General features: G+C 42.5%; 1 protein-coding gene across 5 annotated transcripts in view; it reads right to left on the bottom strand.

Moving 5' to 3' along the window:
* UGT8 (UDP glycosyltransferase 8) overlaps positions 1 to 22943 on the bottom strand; it is a 47362-nt gene that overhangs the window by 12189 nt on the left and 12230 nt on the right. For all 5 annotated transcript variants that reach the window (XM_064149854.1, XM_064149855.1, XM_064149853.1 and 2 more), the window contains exon 2: positions 13121 to 13944. In XM_064149854.1, the coding sequence (XP_064005924.1) occupies positions 13121 to 13942 (822 nt within the window). In that variant the 5' untranslated portion in view covers positions 13943 to 13944. The remainder of the gene's footprint in view (positions 1 to 13120; positions 13945 to 22943) is intronic.

Raw genomic sequence — 22943 nt, 5'->3', positions numbered from 1 at the left:
GCCAGGGGTTTCCAGACCATGTCTGGATGACACTTGGCAAATCAAATTTTAAGTCCTCAATGTTTCTTTTAGAATGCTGAATTATAAAGAATATGGTTTTGATTACTCAGAGATAAAACTGTCCAGGGTCAGAGATTCCATCAATCCCAACCACCAGGCTCAATGAAGCCACCATTCCAGAACTGTATGCTAAGTGCCACAGACACCTAGGCTCATTCCCTATGGATTTATCCCTTCCTTTTTCTTCAACTCACTTACACTTTTGACCTCCAGCACATTCTGTCTTCCTGATCTAATTACACACCATATGAAAACACACAGTCAGGCTGAGTCATTAGAGTTGCCTTCCTTAAGACTGGCTTTCCATATCCAGGCAGCATTTTACAGCTCTTTGCTTGCAGCAAAGTGACCTCCTTGTGCCCAATTTGAAGGATATTCAGGTTCACTGTAAATTCAGTCTGACTTAATTTTTAATGTAAGAAGTAAATGGAACTCATCTAGAGCACTATTTCCAATTCTGGGCTCCCCAGTTCAAAAAGGGCAGGGACCAGCTCGAGAAGGTACAGCAAAGGGCTACAAAGATGAGAGAACTGGAGCATCTCTCTTGAGAGGAGAGGCTGAGGGACTTAAGGATTTTCACCTAGATAAGAGCAAGAGAGGATCTTAGCAATGCTTATAAATACTTCAAGGACAGGTGTTAGGGGAATAGGGGGGCAGCCTTTCTTCAGTGGTGCCCAGTGATAGGACATGGGCACAAACTTGAACATAAGAAGTCCCATCTAATCATGAGTTTCTTGACTTGGACGGTGGCAGAGTCCTGCCAGAGAGGTGATGGAGTCCCAATCTCCGGAGTCGTTCTAAACCTGCCTGGATGCTGTGCAGCCTGCTCTGGGTAAACCTGCTCTGGCAGGTGAGTTGGACTAGATGATCTGCAAAAGTCCCTTCCAACCCCTCTCATTCAGTAATTCTGTGAAAGGATGTTTAATATTTGAAATTACAATGTTTGAGGTCTAAACCTACAATAAAGGTCTGGGAAGGATCATTGTTTAATGAGCCACATTAGGGAGCCTTTCTCAAACTCTTCAAACTTTTACTGATCACAGGAACATGAAGGAAACATCTTTGACTTCACACAATCAGCTGATATCAATATACTCCCAAACCCATGAACTTTGAAGCCACATTTTCAATAGAATGCCTGAAAAAAAAAAATGATCAGGTATTCACTGGTAGTGGAAGAAGCATCAAAATCATTGTTAGTTTTAAGCTGATGTGAGAACAATCACTCTAAGTAGTAAACTGGATCCACAGTTGCCTACTGGGATTTTACCCAAATTAAGACACTTTAACGTAGCTGAAAAGCCTGGGATTGGAAAGGTATTGGCAAAAATGACTTGAGAGTGGGAGAAGAGTGCTTTCTCTAGGCTAATCTCAACACACAGTAGAGAGACTCACTTGAAGAATAAAGCTGTGTACCTGCAACTAGACATGTGACTCCTCTTCTTGCCCACTGCACTCTCACCAGGCACGGTATGACTTCAATGACATTAACCCATATGGAAGACAAAACCTGTCAAGTCTATTACAGTGCATGTTCTGCTGCTGTTCTACATGACAGACTCCACTGAATTCTGAGCTACATTTTCTAACTGAATGTTTGGTTTCCAATTATAGCTTCATATGCATCCCCAGCAAAATGTCATCTAAAACATACATTAATTAACACTTGTGCTTAAGTGGTTTTTTTAAATTATTTTTAATGAATCAGCATATGCTAAGGTAGGAAATTCTTAAGGGAACCCCAGTTACAACACAGTGCCAAATCCTGTCAGGCCTCTGCCTGTTTTCATGTTAACTTGTGTACAAATCCAAGTTCATTGAAAAAAATAGTGCAAGGGACTGAGTTAAAAAACCCCACACCTTCTTTTGAAGCTCACTACCTTTTCATTCAGATATTTAATTTTGCTTATGTTGACTGACTGCTTCTGGCACACCGAGTCCCAAAGGAGACACCACTTCGTCTTTGACCATACTCCACATCTGATGGGTTTTCTAAACCCTTTTAGTAAGTGATAATTACACACACTTACAGGTGTCTCAGAGACATGACACTTGCACAGACCGAAGGTGTTCAGCCAGCTATCCTTCCCTAGGCAGATGGTTCTCCCACGGCAGCAGACTGGCCTTGTGGCCATTTCACAGAATTACACAATGTTAGGGGTTGGAAGTGACTTCAATAGATCATCCAGTCCAAGCCCTCTGCCACATCTTTATCAGCATGAATGAGGTCATCCCTCAATCTTCTCTTCTCCAAGCTAAAGAGCCTCATCTTCCTCAGTGTTTCCTCAGCAGGGAGACTTTCCACTCCCTTCAGCATCTTCGTGGCTCTGCAATGGACTCTTTCAAGCAGTTCCCTGAGATCCTTCTTGAACCGAGGGGCCCAGAACCAGACACAATATTCCACACTCCTCTCTCAGAACTTTCATGCTTGCTTTTCAAATGCTGCCTTGACTTTGCCACACACACTGTTTAAAGGCTGCCTAAGCAGGCTTCTTTTTCAGCATGGGCAGTATTTATTGCAGTCAGAGCTGTGCACAGGAGCAGACACTATGACCTTGCCTCTCTTTTTCCAGATTTGGTTGCCTATCCGTAGTACCACACAGAGATCATTATATTAGCAGGAGTGCAGGTTTTGAGTATGCACAGGTCCTCCTTTTTTAATTTTAGGGTATGCACTGGTCTTTTTAGAGCATGTACTGGTCTTTTACTGAGGTGCTCCCTGTGCTTGCATGGGAAGAATAAGCACTGATCTATGCTGTACTACAGGCATGGGGGGTAGGAATAAAAAATAAAATCAAATCTTTTTACCATTCTCAGACAGGAATGCTATTGTGCCAACCCTACTGTGTGAGCTTTGTTCTGTTTGATTTTCTAATTAGCTATTCTTAGCAGGCTCAGATGCTAAATGCACAGCTGTGAGTATAGAGTGAGGGCCCAGCTGGCAGTAACCAGTGGTGCCTAATACTGAGCTTTGTCTCTGATCAACGAAGTACACAAATACAAACATCACCGGGTTTAATACCCCAAGCTTTCCCTGTTCAGCTGCTCGATTCAAATGGGTAATGGCACAAATGCCTGTTCTTTGAATATGGTTGCAAACCACCCTTCCCCAATGGAGAGCACAGGCATACTATGTAACTGCTACCACAAGAATCCTGCTTAGACTAGACAAAACCAGATCTATTTCAAAATGAATAAATAAGAAGGCATATGAAGTGATCTTTAGAAAGGAGATACTTGCAGGAAAATAAAGGGAAGGGTACACAGGCCATTTTTATTAATGGCCTACCTTTTGAGGCATCTTCTACATTAGTATTCGTCTCATGTGAAAATTGAAATGATATATTAAGACATTTTTAATCTCATTTGAATTTCACTAAGCAAACACAGGCAATTAAAGGTCATATAGATGACCATTACATGACCCCTTCTATCACTGAACAAACAGGATCCCATTGTACCATCTGAAAGTTCTGAAATAACATCTCAGTCTACAGCAAACCCAGAGAAGCACCATCACTTAAGCCAAGTATGCTCCTTCTATATACTTGCTATGAATCTGTGAATCAGTTCACAACCTAAACTAGAAGGCTTTAATTTATTTGCTGTAACAAACAAAGGACACTGGCCACCAGAACAAACACTTGACTGAACCAAGTAGCGGGTGGCTTGCATCTCCCTGACTCAACACATCTAGCGACCTTCTGCTGCTTCTGTCAAGGTCTCTGCATCAGCTATCATGGATGTCACACTCTGAAGGTTACGTTTCTAACTAAATTCCTGCCTCTTACAAGAAAAGGCCACAAGGCAAGTGTGTTTGTCCCATTTTATGCAGACTTGTTCCTTTTTGTACCACCAGGCTCAGAGAGTTCAATTAGCAGCAGCCATGCTGCTCCCTACCAGGAAAAGATCCTTCTCCACCCCACTATTTCCTTCTGGATTAATTACAAGTTAATTGTTCAGTGTCCTCGAGTACAAGCTCCTGTTGGCCAAACTTCTCTCCATTAAGAACTTGTAAGTAAACATATTCTTTTCTGCTCTCTCCCTCTCGTCTCCATTTATTCTGCTGTGTGATGTCAAAATGAAGCAGAAAGGATGAAGCATTTGTAAAGACTCAGGAAGTTTATGTTTTGTCTTCCCTACATGTGCTGATGTTGGTTCATCTCTTGTCATGTACTATTAAGATACTGATAAATCTCATTCTATTAATGAGTTCTAACATACACAAATGCAGTTAATGCAGTATTTTTTCAGATTTGATAGTTCATGTTAGCATAGAGTAAGATAATTCCAAAACACAATATTCTGTAGGCATTAGAAAGCATATTCAGTGTTTTGGCATTAGACTAAATTCCTCTGCTTTCTTGCTAGTTAAAGCCATGCCAACAACCTGCTGGGGAACTAACTGCAAGATCTGGACTGGTTTTCTCTCAAGACCCCGAGCACCAAGTGCAATATCATCAGATATTAATCTAACAATGCCACTGATAAAGCACTGCTTTGATTGCATCAGACACAACTTCAGCCCTAATGAAATACAGACTTTTTCCTTTCATGATTCTCAACTATTATTTAGTATATGGACTGCATATTTGGCTTATCAAAATGCACTGGGGAGGGTGAAGCCTCATGAAGCTTTTCAGTGTCTAAAGTATGGCATTTTCTCTTCCCTGACCTCTACTTCCTTTTCTCATTTAACATCCAAAGCAGACAGAAAGTTTAAGTCTATGTAACTTCCAAGAGAAAGAAAATGCAGACTCCAAAACATAGACAAAAACAGTACCACAAGCCTTTGTCTTTTCTCCTGTACCTCAGCCCTCTCTAGAGTTACAGGCATATCCAGTGAAGCCTCTGAGAACAGAGCCTACCTACAACTAGAGGTCAACCAAAAAACTGCCACACAAGTACTTCCCTGATGCAACGCTCTCCGTCAAAAATCCATTACTCACTGGACCTTTGGCAGGCACCCTGGGAAAGCAATCTTGCCTTTCAAGTGAATGGAAGGCAGTCGAAAATAAGCAGCTTGCCCTTCAAAAGAGGTTAGTAAAAGCACTGCAGAGGAGCAGAGGTATCCTTAAATCCAAGTTTCAAACCAGGAATCTTGTTGATGTTACCCCAGAAGCAATGTTCTGTTAAAAATATACCTGGGGAAAACAAAAACAAAACAACAACAAAAAAAAGAACAACAACAAAAAACCCACATCACTAAACAAACAAAGGAAAAAACACAAACCCTAAGCAGGAAGCCCTGTTGTATAACTTGCAAGCATATACAGAAAAGCTTGGTTATTAAATGTAAAAGCAAACCAGGGTTTTGTCAATCCTTCCATAAGTAGCAGTCAAGAAAAGACAGTTTTAGGGACAGAGACTCCACTTACATCAATTCAGATTAAAATGCAGTGAATACAGGAAGAAGAAAACTAAAAAGCAGATGAGTTTTAAATCCATCCCTCTGCATTACAGATCCTAACACACAGTGTCATCCATAAACCTAAACTGTAAACTAATTTAGGTGAGAAATTTTGTCTTTCATTGCTCTGGTACAATGTCTGTGGACGGTGGAAGACAACTTTAACCTGCGGCTTTGATTTAATAAAGGTAAACTGTTCTTAGCTTCCTCTTCAGATTGAACAGCTCTTCTTTCCCCCTGGAGCTTACCTACTCTCTTCCCTGTTTGTAAAAAAAAAAACATTTACAACACAGAGATTTTTATATAATACTTATATATTTAAGCAGGCCATTAGTCATTACCACTTCTTTAAGACACTTAAGATCATCTGGCTTCTTAGTCTTTGCTTAAGTGGCAAGATCTCACATAACTCACTAATTTCTTCTGCACCTTTGCTTGCACAAGGTGACAAGAATTGCACTCAAACTCTTAGTAGGGGCCTCATCTAGATGTGCATCCCCCTTAGCTTTGGGCAAAAAGCATGAAGAGAGATCAAGCACCGCAGCAGAAATTCCTCAGTTTATCCTCTTAAGGGCAGATAAAATAAACCCACTTGGATACCACTGTTAATAACAGAACTTCTGTTCAAGGTGCTGTCATAACCCTCAACAAGGTCACTGTCACAACTGCTCAGTCAGGATATGAAAGATGACTTGACTTCAGGTCATCTGTAAAGCACATACAATGAACTTGGCCCTGAAAAAAATTACTGTATACCATGTTTCAAGCCAAGCATGAACTGACCCAGTGGACCTAGGATTCCCTTGAAGGTAAGCTTCTAATAAGAATGGCATTATTTGGAAGACAAATGTTTGAGGTTTTTTTTAAGTCAGAAAAGCTATAGATAGATTACTAATTTTCCCAGCACTCTTTGAAAGGTCAGGTAAGAGGTGCCTGAAGCCACATCATGGAAGATGCTGCATACCAGCTGCTCTCAGACACTAACACCATAGCAAGGAACCAGGCATGGAACTGTACTTTCTCCTACCCATCCATCACATTCAGTTCTCCCTCAGAAACCTTCATCCTCTCCTGCAGACACCTCACCACCCCAAACAACAGCTGCTGTTTAGCACTGACCCAGCCAAAGGATTTATAAATACATGGTTCAGCACAGAATTTACATAGTGCTCCATAAGCTACATCATCCTCTAAAATGACTTTTTGTCTCCCGAGTTAACAATGACATGCATTTTAAAACAGCTCTACAGTTGCTTCACACCACCCAGAACTGTCAAAGGCAGCTCTAGAAGAACTATAGCCAGAGTTAAAAAATTCAAAAGATTAAAAGAACCCCTCAAATGATGGTGCTATGACGTGTGCAAAAATCTATTGCTACAAGAGCTTAGACTGTGTCCTTGAAGCAGGAAAAACTAAGGATTAAAATGTCACTTTATTCTTTCACCTAATTTTACTAAATACCAGTGGATTTATCTTTACACATACAACTGCTAGCAAGACTCAAGGGAGAATTAAAAAAAAACCAACAAACAAACCACAAAACATTTTTAGTGAAGACATTTCAAAGCCACCAATCTGTCGCGTAGATTTGGATCTATATGGTAACAAGATGAGATAAGAGACACACAGGGAGGAGCAAGTTCCTGTAATTACTATTTGTTGACAGCAATGGCTGAAAGGATAGCTTCTAACTCTGAAATGTGAACAGCCTCCTTTGTAGCATAAATTTAATTTACTGAGGTACAGAAGGTTAAGAAAAACACAACTGTCTTTTGTTTCTCTTTTCCTATCAATGACAAATGGCTTCCAGTCCGCAGTACCATCTCAAGAGCAGCATTTTAAAAGGCACAGTATGGCACACAAAAGAACTTTAAAAACGGTAGATGTGAAAAACCAACAGCCCAACTTACAAACTACATGGATGCAGCATTTTAGTTTGTTGTTCTGTTGGGTTAGTTTGTTTTTAAACACCAACACAGGTTCTTCCAGGTACAGCTGTACCCCAACTGCAGGATCTATCCTATGTCCAAAACTCACCAACATCAACCAGTTGATGGGAAGAAGTCCCTTGGAGACACTGTTTAACTGCTTTTCTTGCAGCAACAGCTCATTCTCACTGCCCTCTGTTCCCTCCTCACCTGAGTCATAGAATCAGTCAGGGTCAGAAGGGACTGCAGGGATCATCTAGTTCCAACTCCCTTGCCATGGGCAGGTGCACCCTACCCTACATCAGGCTGGGCAGAGCCCCATCCAGCCTGGCCTTAAACACCTCCAGGGACAGGGCCTGAAGGTGGGGTCTCACCAGAGCGGAGTAGAGGGGGAGAATCACCTCCGTCGACCTGCTGGCCACACTTCTCCTGATGCAGCCCAAGATCTGGTTTGCTCTTCAGGCTGCAAGTGCACACTGCTGGCTCATGTTGATCTCATCCAGCAGCACCCCCAAGTCCCTCTCCTCAGGGCTGCTCTCCAGCCATTCGCTGCCCAGCCTGTATTCGTGCTTGGGATTGTCCCGACTCAGATGGAGGACACTGCACTTGGTCTTGGTGAATCTCATAAGGTTGGCTTGTACCCACCTCTCCAGCCTGTCTAGGTCCTTCTGGATGGCATCCCTTCCCTCCAGCCTGTCTGCTGCACCACACAGCTTGGTGCCATCAGCAAACTTGCTGAGGGTGCACTCAGTGCCACTGTCCATGTCACTGACAAAGATGTTGAACAAGACTGGTCTCAGGACTGATCCCTGAGGGACTCCACTTGTACATGGACCCGCTGACAGCCACTCTTTGGGTGTGACCATCAAGCCAGCTTTTTATCCATCTAGTGGTCCACCCATCAAACCAATGTTTCCCATGTCAGCTGAGGTACTACTGGGTTTCTACCCCAATTCAAGGACATATCAGGCTGATTAATGTCTAGCTACCTATCAACATAGTAACAAGATAAAAGTGCCATAACAGAGTCTTTCCCATTGATTTGTAAAATGTGCTGCTTCAATCCCTCTGGAGAAGTGTAATAAGGAAAAAGAGGAGCCTTAATTTGCTAATGGCCACTGGCATTTACCTGCAAAATGCTGCCAGGTAACACTGTATACTTAATAGTTCAAGTCAGCAATGACCTTAAGGACTTGATATTCAGCCTGTCTCTAACTCTTGATCTTCTAAGGCTAATTCTGCTTGTGCTGTCTTCCATGCAATTCAAAATACACTTCTTTGAGTTAACTACACAAATCCCAGATTTCTTCCACCATGCCTTTAAGATTTTATTCATTTAGGAATGATGGGTGCAGCCACATCTCGTTTTTACAGAGCATACTATACATGCAGGAAGCACCTTCTGCATTCACACACACTATCCAGTGAAAACCACAGAAGACAGTCTGCAGTGTGTCCTGCCTTCACTGACCTTCCTCGAGCAAAGATCAACCTTACTGCCACAATGAAATAAGTGACACAGGCTCTGTTCAGCTCCGTCCACCTGCAGCAGGAATAAGAGCAGCACAGGAGGAAATGTGTGACGATGGGGACTTTCAGTGACAGGCTGCGTCTGTGCGGGCCAGCCTAGCCCTGCTCTGCTGAGGAGCAGGCTGCCGCAAGCCGCTGCAGGGAGCCGGGCAGAGCGGTGACCTCCCAAGGACTCGCTGCTCTTCCTCTCGCAGGCTTTTGGCTCCCGCTCCTCGCCACGGTCAGCACTGCGACCAACCGCGGGACACTGCGCCAAGCACAGCCCGGCCGCGGGACACTGCCTCAGAGAAAAGCAGAGAGGAAGCTCAGAGCCTGGAAAGGCTGTCCGAGGCTTCTGGGCGAGCTGCAGCCCAAAGAGACGTTTGCAGTGTGGGTGCTGCAGCTCAGTGCTGCATCCCGCAGTCATCACTGGAGAACTCAGCAGCAGCTACAAACCATGCCTGCCACGCAAGCCACCTGCATCATCAACTCCTGCTGCTTTCTGTCTGCGCAGAGCAGTAAGGACACAGAATCTTTTTGGCTGGAAAAGACCTCTAAGATCATCAAGTCCAACCACTGACCTAACACCACCATGGTCATTAAACCATGTCCGCAAGTGCCATGTCCACATGCTTCTTGAACACGTCCCTCAGGAACAGTGGCTGACTCCAACACCTCCCTGGGCAGCCTGTTTCAATGCCTGACTACTCTTACAGAAAGTTTTAATATCCAACCTAAACCTCCCCTAGCACAATTGTAGACCATTTCTTTTCATCCTATCATTTGATACTAGAGAGAAGAGACCGACACCCACCTCACTCCTACCTCTTTTCACGCGGTTGTAGAGAGCCATGAGGTCTCCTGTCAGCCTAAGGCCAGTCCCCTTCACGAGTGATGCACAGACAACATACGGTACCTGCAGAGACTGCAGCCTGGCCCTACCTGAGCCCTGTGCCAGAACAGCAGAGGCTCCACATACACTGTCCACACTACAGCAGCTTGACTTTGGATTGCAGCCCCAGATCTGATGTCCCCCTATGAAGCACGTTACTTAAAAAAAAACATGCTGCTATAGACCCTTATGTTCTCCTATCAGACACCTACAAACATTTGTTTGCAGGTAAAATAAAGCTCCCATCTAAAAACCCTCCAAAATAAATTTAGTTTACCTACACCAAAAATACTCTACAAAGAGACCTTACATGCAAGAAGTGGAGATGATTGGAGAAGTCATAAAACCCCTCCATTGCCCTGCAACAGAATAATAGCATAGAATGGATACTCAGCAACCCATGCTGTGTTCTACTTTTGATGCTGTTCTAACTTTTCTTTAAAGTGTAAATAAAACACAGGTGCAGACTCAGCACAGAACAAAGCTACCACATCCCTTAAAACTAAACAACAGCCATCTCTTAACAGTTTCAACGGCCTTGACCTTTGTTTCCTCCTTAATTACTACTCTCTGCCTGTTCTTTCTGCTAATAAGTTCCTTATTAGCAGAAAATGGAGCTTCTCAGGTAGGTATAGGAATTTTCATGTGGTTAAACTGGGTTTTTGTTTGTTTGCTTTACTTTGTTCTGGGTTTTCATGGTGTTTTTTTGTTTGCTTGGTTTAGGGTTTTTTCGGTTGGTTGGTTTTATTTGTTTGTTGGTTTGGGAGGGGAAAGGTGTGAAAAGGGGAAAAAAATTACAAAGCAAAGTAGTTGTGCCATGGCTGAGGTTCCCAATTATTTTGTGTCAAGCAGATACTTCATACTTGAAAACATTAACATGGAGGGTTTTTTTTTTTCCTAATACTTCTCTACCAGGCACTTACAAGCAGTAATGGCTTATAGAATAGCCTCAATCTGCCTGCTAAAGCTGTTAGCTCTAGCCACATGCCCCTCTTTTCTGATGATCATCTCCGGGCAGGAATATTGCTTTCATTTATGAGGGTCACCACTTCCAGTCCAGCACAGAAAGGTGCTTCTGGCTTACCTTAATGCACCAGGCCAAAAGCTGCAGCAAATAAATTAGTAAGGCTCCTGCCTCAGAGATGCAGCAGTAGCTGAAAAGCCGCAGCACTAGCTATCCAATTTACATCTGCCAGAACCAAGCAAGTTACGAATTTTACCTAGCTCTTCAGTAAAAGCAAACTGATTGCCCAATAATTTACCTAAAATACACACCACGGTGGATTATGCATAATAGTTTAGGCATGGACAAATGATACCTAAGATGAACATACTCACTTTGTCTTTCTTGCATTACATTAAATGCTGTGCCGACAACACTAAGAATTAATTACCTGATAAAATTGAAGAGCAGATAAATAATGTTTCAGATCAAGTAATTACAGGAGGTGTGTCCCCTCCCCTCCATAATAAATATTTTTAAGCAATATTTTTCTACCTACAGGTCTATTTCAAGGTCACTCTCAGCCTGGTTATATTAAACATTTTACTTATTGCTTCACCTTCTTGCATAAGATACTGTAACAGAATAACATCTGTGGTTCCAGAGTAAATTTAGAAAATAGACAAGTATATTCTCTAAAGGCCCCAAACACATAAACATGTACAAATATATTTCTCTGTATTTACACACATGCACATCCCTATAGCAAAACACTGAAAGATGACTGATTCCTTCATTTTACTTCCACTCAATTTTATAGCAAAAATAGTGCTTGCTGCTGAGGACAGTTAATTTTTTACCCTGAAGATGAATTTACAAAAACAAAAAGTAGACAGTGTTAATGCAGCACCCAAATTTATCATGCAACAAAGACATCTTTCTTTCTGCAGAACAAGCATCATTTTGGAGAATCAAGAGCTGAAGCTCAACCCAGCCAGGATGTTTTTCCTGGAGAGAAATAGGGTTGAATTTTGTTCAGATGGCACAGGGGTACCTTAAGTAGCTCTCTTAGAACATCCAAGCAGCCCGATGCTTCCAAAACATGGTCACATTAATGTACACACAAGACACAGCACTTTTTAAGGGTCATTTGATGATACCTTAGAGAAAAGAATTATATGCTGGGATATAACTAATAGTATGTCCAGAGCGCAGTGCCAAGTGCTTGCCCTCATTCAGCTCAGATACATTTGAGGCTGAACAGAAGAGCAAAAAATGAGATCACAGAATCAGCTCAGTGCTCAACATCCTGCAGCCCAAATCAGAGAATTGTTTGGTGCTTTGAGTTGGTGAAAATACTATGAATATCGTCAAGCCATGACACTACCAACACCACCAAGAATAAATAATAATAATAAAAAAACCCACACCCAGCCTTCCACAATGAATTTGCAGCAAAAAGTGGGCCTGGCAGTTTCCACATGAAAAAGCAAAGGCTGAAGAATCCATTTTTAGAAGCAAATTGTTGAGCACTGTAGGTTTACCTACCTATTTATCACCCAGCCAGAAACATCTATTAATAATCACCTCACAGTATCACAGTATCACAGTATCACCAAGGTTGGAAGAGACCTCCAACAGCTATTTATTTATGTATACATAAATAGAAGCCAGAGTGACATGGCTTTCTGTGAACTTCTGTTCTGCCTGTCACTCACCATTGTGCTTCTAAACAGAGGCATGCTTGGATATCAGATAGCAAAGATCACATGGTACACCAAAGTAATCAAACTTAATTATTAATCTGTGCAGCCAGGATTTCTGGAATCTGTCCAGCCACTATCACTAGTTCTGTCTGAAGTTCAGTTCTGGATGCTCAGTAACTGTATGGTAGAATTTCATATTTGAATACAGTAGTGATGCCATTTACATCATACATTCATAGAATGGTTTGGGTTGGAAGGTCCTTAAAGATCATGTACTTCCAAATATTCTGCATTAGCAGGGACACCTCCCACTAGCCCAGGTTGCTCAAGGCCTCATCCAATCCAGCCCTCAACACCTCCAGTGATGGGGCATCCACAACCTCTCCAGGCAACCTCTTCCAGTTTCTCACCACCCTCACTGTAAAGAATTTCTTCCTAATACCCAGTCCAAATCCTCCCTCTTCAAGCTTCAATCCATTCCCTCTCATCCTATCACTACAAGCCCTTGTAATAGATCCCTTCTCAGCTTTCTTGTAGGCCCCTTCCAAGTACTGAAAGACCACATTTCATCAATCAACAACAAAAGTGACTAGATCCCATTTGAATCTGCCATTCACCGTACAAGCTCAAGCAGATAGCACAGGAATGACTGTAAAGCTCAGCAAACCTTACTTCTGGTAGAGGGCTGGCTGGTTTGGTTAGGATTCCTCCCACGTAAACTACATTGGGGAGCGTAGGTCTTGGAAACTCCAGTGCTACATCAGTACAAAGCATCCACAGGCTGGATCCATGAACCAAGTCATACATGGACCGTTCTGGCAGAACCTTGTGTTTCTGCATTATCCTTTCGTATTTTGGCAGAACCAAAAAACTGACTCCAAATCTTGAAATAATATAAACAACAGTATTTTTAATCCTCTCCAAGAAGTTCATGCGATCTGTGAGCAGCGAGTTAAATTCTGGGACATAAGACAAGGGAGCTGGAGCACCCACTTCAGCTGGATACCAGAGGCCAGTGGAAAAGACAGCATATTTAACTCCTAAAAGATGAGCTATAACAAATCCACACATCTCATTGGGATCGACCAGGAGCAGGTCAAATTTTTGCTGTTTGAGGGTGCGCATGAGGTCTCGGTTGCCAACAATCATGTCACAGTTCTTGGAATAGTGGTCCAGGATATCGAAGAGTTCGAGAGCTGTCAGCCTCCCCGAGAAGATACTCCTCATCTTGGACTGGAGAAAATCATCCGAGGTGCTGCTGTTAAAGATCCCTGGGTAGCGCTGAAGTCTATAGTGATTAGATGGAGGAATCTCTCTGCCCTCAGAGAGGAGAAACACTGTCTGATGACCTTGGTCATGCAAAGCTGATGCCAGAGTCTTGAAAATATAAAGATGGCTTTCAAACATAATTGGCGGCACGACAACAATTTTGGCAGCCCTCACTATCCCGACAGCACTCCACAGGAGAATGAAAGCTGGAGCGTACAGCTTCATAGCTGAAAGGAGAAAGAAAAGCATTACAACAACAGCAAACAGGTTGGTGTGCTGGGAATGTAAAAAGTTAAGCTTTCAAGACATATCATATCTCCCTATTTCAAAGACATCACTGCAGCAGTCATGGGGAACAAGAAATGTGCTCAGCTCCAGAGTGCATTTAGTAGTGTTTGGTTTCCAACAAGATCTGCCTTTTCCTCTCCCCTGATTTTCCCTCCCACTATAGGTAGGCAAGATGTTTTTTTCCAACACAGGTACCAAGAGGCCACCTGCAGTACATGGCAAGAAAACCAGTTCAGACAATGAGGTTGGTACCCTTCACAGAGAAGCCACATGCACCAGTTTGAATTATATATGCCACCCAACTGCTCATTTCTGAAAGCCAGATCCTGCTATATTTTGGGACTATATATTTAAAAGCACACTGCACTACTGTTATAGTATTATATTAAGTGAACAAGGAAGATACTGAAGCCAAAGACTTGAAGCCTAAAATCCTGCATTTATTGACAGGAGACCCAAAGGATGCACTGGGGATTTTCAGTGCAGAGGATTTAAGATGACTCTCTTAGAAATACAGCTTAGCCCTGCCCACTCAGCTGGAACTTCTAATACTCCCATTTTAGTTTTGCAGCTCAAGCACACCACCCATTACACTGCTGTTAACCTAGTTATGAGCATTTCTACTACAAGATCCTGTCTCTCACTCACAGCCTTCAAGCTTCCCTCCTTCAAACTGCACCTCTCTGTTCTGATTTAAGGATGTTTTTTTCCCCTTTATTTTCATACAAGTCAATGGGAATAAAGAAGAGATAGATAACTCTTTTTCTCCTAAAAGGACATGCAAATTTATGTAGTTTCTTTCAGTAACAAGACTGATCAAACATATAGAATCAGAAAGTCAAAACTTGTCAGAAAGATGCTGCCATCAAGTAAGAACCAACTTAAGTACTTTGAGCTTTCAAAAGTTACACTTTGCATATGAGAACAAGTGAACGACTTAGTAGTTCGTATGTAAACATCACAACTTCCACTGAAGCACCATTAGAAGTACTTGATTCTGAACCTGCTTAATGCAGCACTTGAGCATGCACTCAACCATGAACTCTAACTTGTGCTGAAAGCTCCACAGCTCCTGACAGAAGCAGGCTGCCACAGAAAGGGAAAATACCTTTTCCCCTCCAGGTGTTGTTGCATAAAGCCTATAAAACACTGCTTGCACCAGATGAAAGCAAAGCCCATTAAAGCACAGAGAGGTCCTCAGTCACTTCAACCCTCCCAGGACAGAGAAACAACTGCAAGCCAAACCAAACAATCTGCTGTTTTCTTCTGCCAACCCAATTCACATGGAAACCTGAGTCTGTTGCAGTGTCCTTCATAAATAAGCACAACAGAAACAGGTAATGTTGCTACTCAGTTCTTGTTATCTCCTTACAGTGTAGTCTTACAACCCTTTTACAACAAGCAAACAAGCTGCTCAGGGCTTCAGATTTGGTTTTGGGTTTGTGGGGTGGTTTGTTGTTTTTTTTTTAAATCTTCTATGAGTTACCAGCTCACCAACACAGAATCTTGAGTTCATATTGCCACTACATAATACCGACTCTTCTGAAGATGCCTCGATTTTCTCCCATTCCAGCTTGTGCAAGTGGTTTGACTTTGGACCACATCTAAGCCTGCACCAAGCCCAAGTATAGCTGGAAAATCTCAACCTACAATGACTATTGCATGTTTCTCACATGAGGTGTTTCCTTTCTGAATATGAAGCCTCTTCCACATCTGTCTTCAGAAAGTGTTGGCCACTGCCTCGGAGATAGCTGACCAACACTTACAGAACTCTCTCAATTTTGCATTCAGCAGCAGTATACACACACACACACACACATTTATGTACCACAAAGTTCATTTGAGCTGACATACAATTTTGTAGCAAGTTTTCATTTTTTTCTTTCCCAAAACAAAGCTGGTAGAATGAAGATGTATGCCAAAACTCAAGGGCAAGTTGTGAGGAACTGAACACAGAAAATTTACTGAGATCTCCACACCCCTACCAGTCACAGACTGACGTAGCATTCTGGTTAGTACTCAGAGGCTTCGCTGTTCCTAGGCACAAAGCTCAATTTTACAGAGATAACATTTCAAGGCAAAAGGGAGGACATCACTTGCTGGAAACATCACCAGTAGCATACAAGATCTTCATTAAACTGCATCCTTGCCATTGACATGAGGAGGAATTCATTTGTTTAAGCTGCTTCTACTAGGGTGTTGGAGATTACCCTTAAACATCTTCATGGCAAACAGCAGTGGTTAAATGAAACTAAACAGCAATCCTGTCTGCTCTCCAAGGAGGGTGGAAGAAGCATCCTTACTACACCGGAAACCCTCCAGTACAAGGGTCTGACCTGCTGGAGAGTTTTAAGGCATTAATTTTGCCTTTTTAGTTTAAGCCTTTGCTTTTAAGAAGAAGTTCTTCACCATGAGGGTGGTGAGACCCTGGAACAGGTTGCCCAGGGAGGTGGTCAAGGCTTCATCCCTGGAGGTGTTTAAGGCCAGGCTGGATGAGACTCTAGACAGCCTGACCTAGTGTGAGGTGCCAGGGGGTATGGAATTAGATGATCCTTGGGGTCCCTTCCAACCCCGACTGATTCTACAATTTCACTAGAGGCCTTGTAGATAATCAGGGAGCTCAGGTACCCTCCAAGTAGCTCCCATTCAAAGGACATGCCAGCACCAAGCCCGTCTTACAATCCCACTTCACTCCTGACCATAAACTCTCATTCAAACCACAACAGAGGGTTCTAAAAGGGCAGAAGCAGCATTCAACATTGTGCCATGCTCAGCACCCCACTGGAGGAAAACACTCCAGATAGGTAAGTGTGGTTTTAAAAAACAAGTAAATAATGGTTTATCAATGAAATATACAAGAAAAGTGATTAGTCAGACATGGAAAAAAAACCCATTATTGATTACATCTCCCCATCCTGTAAGCATTCCCACGATATTAAAGTACAGCTCCTGTCAACAACAGTGATACTACAAAACCATGAATGGAGGTGTAGGATTGGGAAACTCAAAAACAGTTAACATTTCTATCAGCAGAAATCAAAGGTAGCAGGAGTCTAAGGGCTAAGCATGATCCAGCAGATCAACTGCAGGTATGCTAGGCTTTCACTTTGATTTCTTACCCCAATACAAGCCCAGAGCACAGCAAGAAAATACAGTCCTTAGCCCTAAGGTGTATTTTCCACAGCTGAGGTTAAGCACATGCCACAAGAAAGCAAGGGGACTATAGCTGCACTTCCCTAGGATGATGACCGTACCATCTCACCACTTCCTATCCCCACCTTCAACAAGTAGGCACATAAACATGAACCATATTGGTTATTTCTCTCTTTATGAAGGCATTATAAAGCACAACCTACCTAACATAAAAATCTGTCAGTAGAACTACAAGCAATTTAACAAACATTAGTTTTTCTTGAGGTGTATCAGTGTTGAGAGATGACACAAGCTTCTCCAAGAGTCTGTAGCTTGCAGTATCTTCAGAACTAGTTTTAAAAAATCACTTCTCAAAAATGTATTATGCAACTCTCCTTTTAAATGCAAGCATCTTCCACAGGATCAGGAAAATCTATGTACAGGACCCGCCAAGCCATAGAGGTATTAAACACATGATGCCATTAGAGAAATACCAATTAAGTGACATTTTTACTGGGAAAAATGGCATTGACCTTACATTGAACTTTTCTGCAGAAAGCTGCAGGACGAAGCCTCCTGGCCAGCCAGAAGCAAGGGAAGGGTTGTATTTAGGAGGAACAAGGCAATACTTAACAGAACTTTTCAAGACAATTCATCAGGAGCATAATTCCCATCTGGCAGACTGGGAGGGGGCAAGGTAGGTACTTGATGCCATCAACAGGGCAATGCCACAAGACTATGCAAGCCCAGCTCCACGTTCAGTCCAAGATACCCCTTTGCTCTAACCATCTTCAGCAACAAGCTCCTCCAGCACATCAGGTATTTCCACCAAGACAAAAAGAGATGCTGAGGCTTGCCTATTTCCATAAGAATTTCTGATTCAACTCCTCTCCAAAAGCAGTGAGCAGTGCAAAGGCAAAGAAGACTTTACAGAGATCAGGAAAAGTAGGAGGTGGTGCTCAGCTGGAAGACAGCTTATCAAAGCCACAGCACAGGGAGCAACTCGTCCCACTAACTTCCAATCATAATCCTGCAAAGACCCACAATACATCACTTGTTAAAATAAAAAGGATCGAAATTCAGTGCAACTAATTCCACATGGAAGGAGCACAAAAAAGAACTGGCAAGTGTGAAAACAGAAAAAAGGAGAGAAATCCCAAAGTCAGAGGACACATTTATCCAAGAACGACACAAAACCATTTTCAATCTCTATCTTAAGTTGTTGTTCTTATGATTTTTCTTCATTAAGCAAGATGGTTTTGGTGCCTAATATTGTATATAACATCCTTTCATAACAGAGGGTGAAAACTGTTAAAAGGGAAAAAAAAGACAAAAAAAAAAAAAAACACCACACACAAAACCCAAAGACTATAAAAACACAAATACCCCACAAAATCATCAATAAAATGAAGCCAATTTTACTTGCAGCCAAAATAGCTGTCAAAATGATTCTATGGAGAGAAAGAGAAGCAGAGTGGCTTTATATTAGTGAAACCAACAGCAAAGAGCTTGCCTATAGGAGTGCAGCAAGAGAATGTTAAAGAGTAAAGAAATACCAAGAGGTTAAACATTAAACTTACTCCAACATCATCTAAATTTAATGACCTACATGTGGGTTTTTTTCCAAGTGAAAGAGAAAGTGTGAGTTTTAAAGGCACACCCACAGCAAACCCCTGAGGGGATGTTTTCAGCTGACCAAAACAGTTCTAAATCCTGGTTTATTTTAAAAACTAGTATTATAAACCTGAACTAATACTATAGTTACATTTCAGTCTGAAAAATGGTTTAGAAGTGATTCCAATTAATAATTTATGTAACAGTCAACTGTAGTACTGGAATACATACTGAAGATTAGATTTACTGCCAATCCTTAATAATCTGCTAATCATTCTGTAATTAAAATTTACAAATAAGTTTGGAACTTTTGCTGCTTTATGTCCTTGGCTGCCTACCTACGATTTCTGACCCTCACAGAAACAACCATTTTCAAGCTAGCAATACCACAGACTGTGTTTTCCTCCACATGTAGTGAGATGGCTCTCAAGCACCTCCACACGAAGCACAGCTTGAATTCAGACTGTGCAAACACTTACCCACTACTCCAAAAAATAAAAAGTTCTTACGCATTTAGTCATATCATAACCATATGGAGTCCTGTTTAATCACTAGTAACACCTAATGCTGACTTCTAAAGCAGCAAGGTTTTGTTCAGTGATGCTATTAACTTTTTCAAGTTCTTTTCTTCCTCTCAGCCTTTTGTTAGATTTGCCAAGGTTTGTTGTGTTTACCTGAGCAGTTTGGTCAGAAGACCAGGTCTTCTGCCTGGAAAGGTGCCCTTCACACTAAAGAGCAGTGCTGTACTGACAGCACAGGAGCAATCTGTCTACCTGCTGATCACTTTCACCTCACCCAAAAAGGTCAAATTACTCATTACTCTTTAACAGATACCAGGCACATATTAAAAGGAGCAAGCTTACCAACCAGGCTTCCACCTCAGCAGACCCAAGTGTGGATGCTAATTAGCACTGCAATGACTATGCCCCAGCAGAAAACTAACAGCGTGCATCACACAAGTACAATTATTCAGAAGGAGGGAAATTTGAGATTTGTATGCATTGCAGCAAACCCTGCATACTGCAAGCTGCCTCCAGAGTTCTGGTGATGTGCACATTTATTACTTCATCTTCCTCACAGGATTGTCCTCTCTCTTTACTACTAGTTCATTACCCAAAACCTCAGTATGTTAGAGGGGAGAACACAAACCCTGCTGTAAACTGTCCAAAATTTTACGTTAGTGATATAGTCCAATTGGAACAAAAGGCAAAAACAACAACAAAAAAGTAACTCTTATCAGCAAGTAAACTTTTATTCAAAGTGTCAAATCTGACTGGGTCTCCACTCAGGGAGAGTGGATCTTGACCTGGACTCTGGACGAGGCTGCTGCATAGCCAGATTGTTTTCTTACAAACTCATACTCATCATCAGTTATCCTACCTGCCTCTATCTCCACCCAAGGTGAAAACCAGAGGAGAAAGGTGAAAACCAGAGGAGACCATGCCCAAGATCAGCATCTACCACAGGTAAATGCACATATAAAGAGCAGTTACTTCTTTTAAGATAGCATGTACTGGAGCTGTAAGAAGATACATGGTCAAAAGAATGGTAAGAAAAATGCCAAGTTGTGAATGAAAGACTGCTGGTTACTGAGAGCACTACAAACTCCCACTCAACAGCACATAACCAGCTACTAGCTGTAGTCTACCGTGGCTCTTCATAAAAATGAAGCACTAAAGAGGAGAAAGCAGTGAGCATCTATCTCATAGTTACTCAATTCTTTACCTGTGCTACCTGTTTTACTGGAGCTTCAGTTTTGCCCCACTTACTCTAAATTCCATTGACAAACTTATTTTATGTGCAAATCTGTTTGCTTTAGCCATTATTAAACAGTTTTACAGACGAAGTAAAGTATCCAATCTTCACAGGCCTGTAAACAATTCAGTTAAATACAGAACCAAGCCCTACAATGCTAGTTGAATGACCAAAGGCCCTGTAAGCAAAGCATTTTATCAAGCTTAAGATAGCAAGGAATGACTAACAAAAAGCACATACAGTTAAGTATAAAGCTGAAAAAGGAAGAAAATATTCCCAACAAAGAAAACATTCTCTAGCACTGGTTACAGGATGATTCAGTGATAAAAATACATGCACCCAAACCAGTTCTTAGTAGTATCAGCCACGTGCAAGCAGTTGGTATTAAATATGTACATACACCTAAGCAAGAATGCAGTGGCATTGACTCAAAATTGGAGAAGAGTGAACAGAAAAAAGAAGTCTGTCTTCTAATTGTGATTGTCCAAGACTCGTCTTGAAACACAAATAATTTTTAAGGCCCCCTCAAAATATTTTCTGTTGCACTTAATACTAGTCCACATGGTTATTTTTTGCTGAGTACCAAAGTAAGGAAATGCCACGTGCAAGGAAAAACGCTGACCAGTTCACGTAAAAAAGCAAGTCTGAGAAGATGATCAAATCATCACAGGCACAGAAAGTAAAACTACAGATGAGGAAAACGAGGACATGCTTAACACCTTCTCTTCAATTTTCAGTAGTAAGACAGGTTGTCTTCAGGACAGCTGGCCTCCTGAGCTGGTAGGTGGAGTCAGGGAGAAAAACATTCCCTCACTGTTATCCAGGAGAAAGCAGTTAGGGACTTGTTGAGCCTCCTGGATCCTCACAAGTCTATGCTACCAGATGGGATCCATGCTAGGGTGATGAGAGAGCTGACAGATGAGTTGGCCAAGCCACTCTCTGTCATTTATCAACAGTTGTGGCTCACTGGAGAAGTGTCTGAAGACTGGAAGCTGGCCAATGTGATGCCCAACCACAAGAAAGTTCAGAAGGAGGACCCAGGAAATGACAAACCTGGCAGCCTGACCTCAGTGCCAAGTGCAATCACAGGGCACCTACATGATGGCCAGGGGACCAGACACAGCCAGCACAGATTTAGGAGGGGCAGGTCCTGATTGACCAATCTGATCTCTTTTTATGACCAGGTGACCTGGCTGGTGGATGTGGCAAAGGCTGTGGATGTAGTCTACCTGGACTTCAGCAATGCCTCTGACACTGTCTGCCATAGCAAACTCCCAGCAAAGCTGACAGCCATTAGGTTGGACAGGAGCACTCTGTGCCAGGTTAAGAACTGGCTGCATGGCCAAGCCCAAAGAGTAGTGGTGAATGGAGACACATCCAGTTGGCCACCAGTCATGAGTGGTGTCCCTCAGGGATCAGTGCTGGGCCTAGTCCTGTTTAACATCTTTACTGATGATCCAGATGAGGGAATTGCATCCACCAACAGTAAGTTTGCAGATGACACCAAGTTGGGAGTATGTGTTGATCTGTTAGAAGGTAGCAGGGCCCTGCAAAGGGACCTGGACAGGCTGGATAAATGGGCACATTCCAACATCATGACTTTTAACAAGTCCAAGTGCTAGGTTCTACACTTTGGCCACAACAACCCCAAGCAGCGCTACAGGCCCCAACCTGGTTGGAGAGAAGCCAGGCAGAGAGGGACCTGGAGGTACTGGTTGACAGATGATTGAACATAAGCCAACAGTATGTCCAGATGGCCAAGAAGGCCAACAGCATCCTGGCCTGTATCAGGAATAGTGTGGCTAGCAGGACCAAGGAAATCATTCTGTCCCTGTACTCACCACTGGTTAGGCCACACCTTGAGTACTGTGTCCAGTTCTGGGCCCCTCAATTTAAGAAAGATGTTGAGGTACTTGAACATATCCAGAGCAAGGCAACAAGGCTAGTCAGGAGGCTGGAACACGAGCCCTGTGAGGAGTGACTGAGAAAGCTGGGCTTGTTCAATCTAGAGAAGAGGAGGCTCAGGGCAGACATCATTGCTCTCTACAACTACCTAAAAGGAGGCTGCAGCCAGGTAGGGGTTGGTCTCTTCTCCCAGGTACCCAGTGATAGAACAAGAGGACACAGGCTCAAACTGCACCAGGGCAGGTTTAGGCTGGATGTTAGGAAGAAGTTCATCACAGAAAGAGTGATTGACCACTGGAATGGACTGCCTGGTGAGGTGATGGGGTCACCAGCCCTGGAGGAGTATAAAAGGAGGCTGGATGAGGCACTTCGTGCCATAGTTTAATTACAAGGTGTTAGGTGATAGATGGGACTCAGTGATATCAAAGGTCTTTTCCAACCTGGTTGACTCTGTGTATTAAAAAAAATGTGTTCTTAACCTAGAATACTGCCTGCTGTGCTGGACATATTCCATAGGTAATAGGAAACACTA

Source organism: Pogoniulus pusillus, chromosome 10 (assembly GCF_015220805.1).
Source record: "Pogoniulus pusillus isolate bPogPus1 chromosome 10, bPogPus1.pri, whole genome shotgun sequence".
NCBI lineage: Eukaryota > Metazoa > Chordata > Aves > Piciformes > Lybiidae > Pogoniulus > Pogoniulus pusillus.
This window is presented reverse-complemented; position numbering and strand designations above follow the sequence as displayed.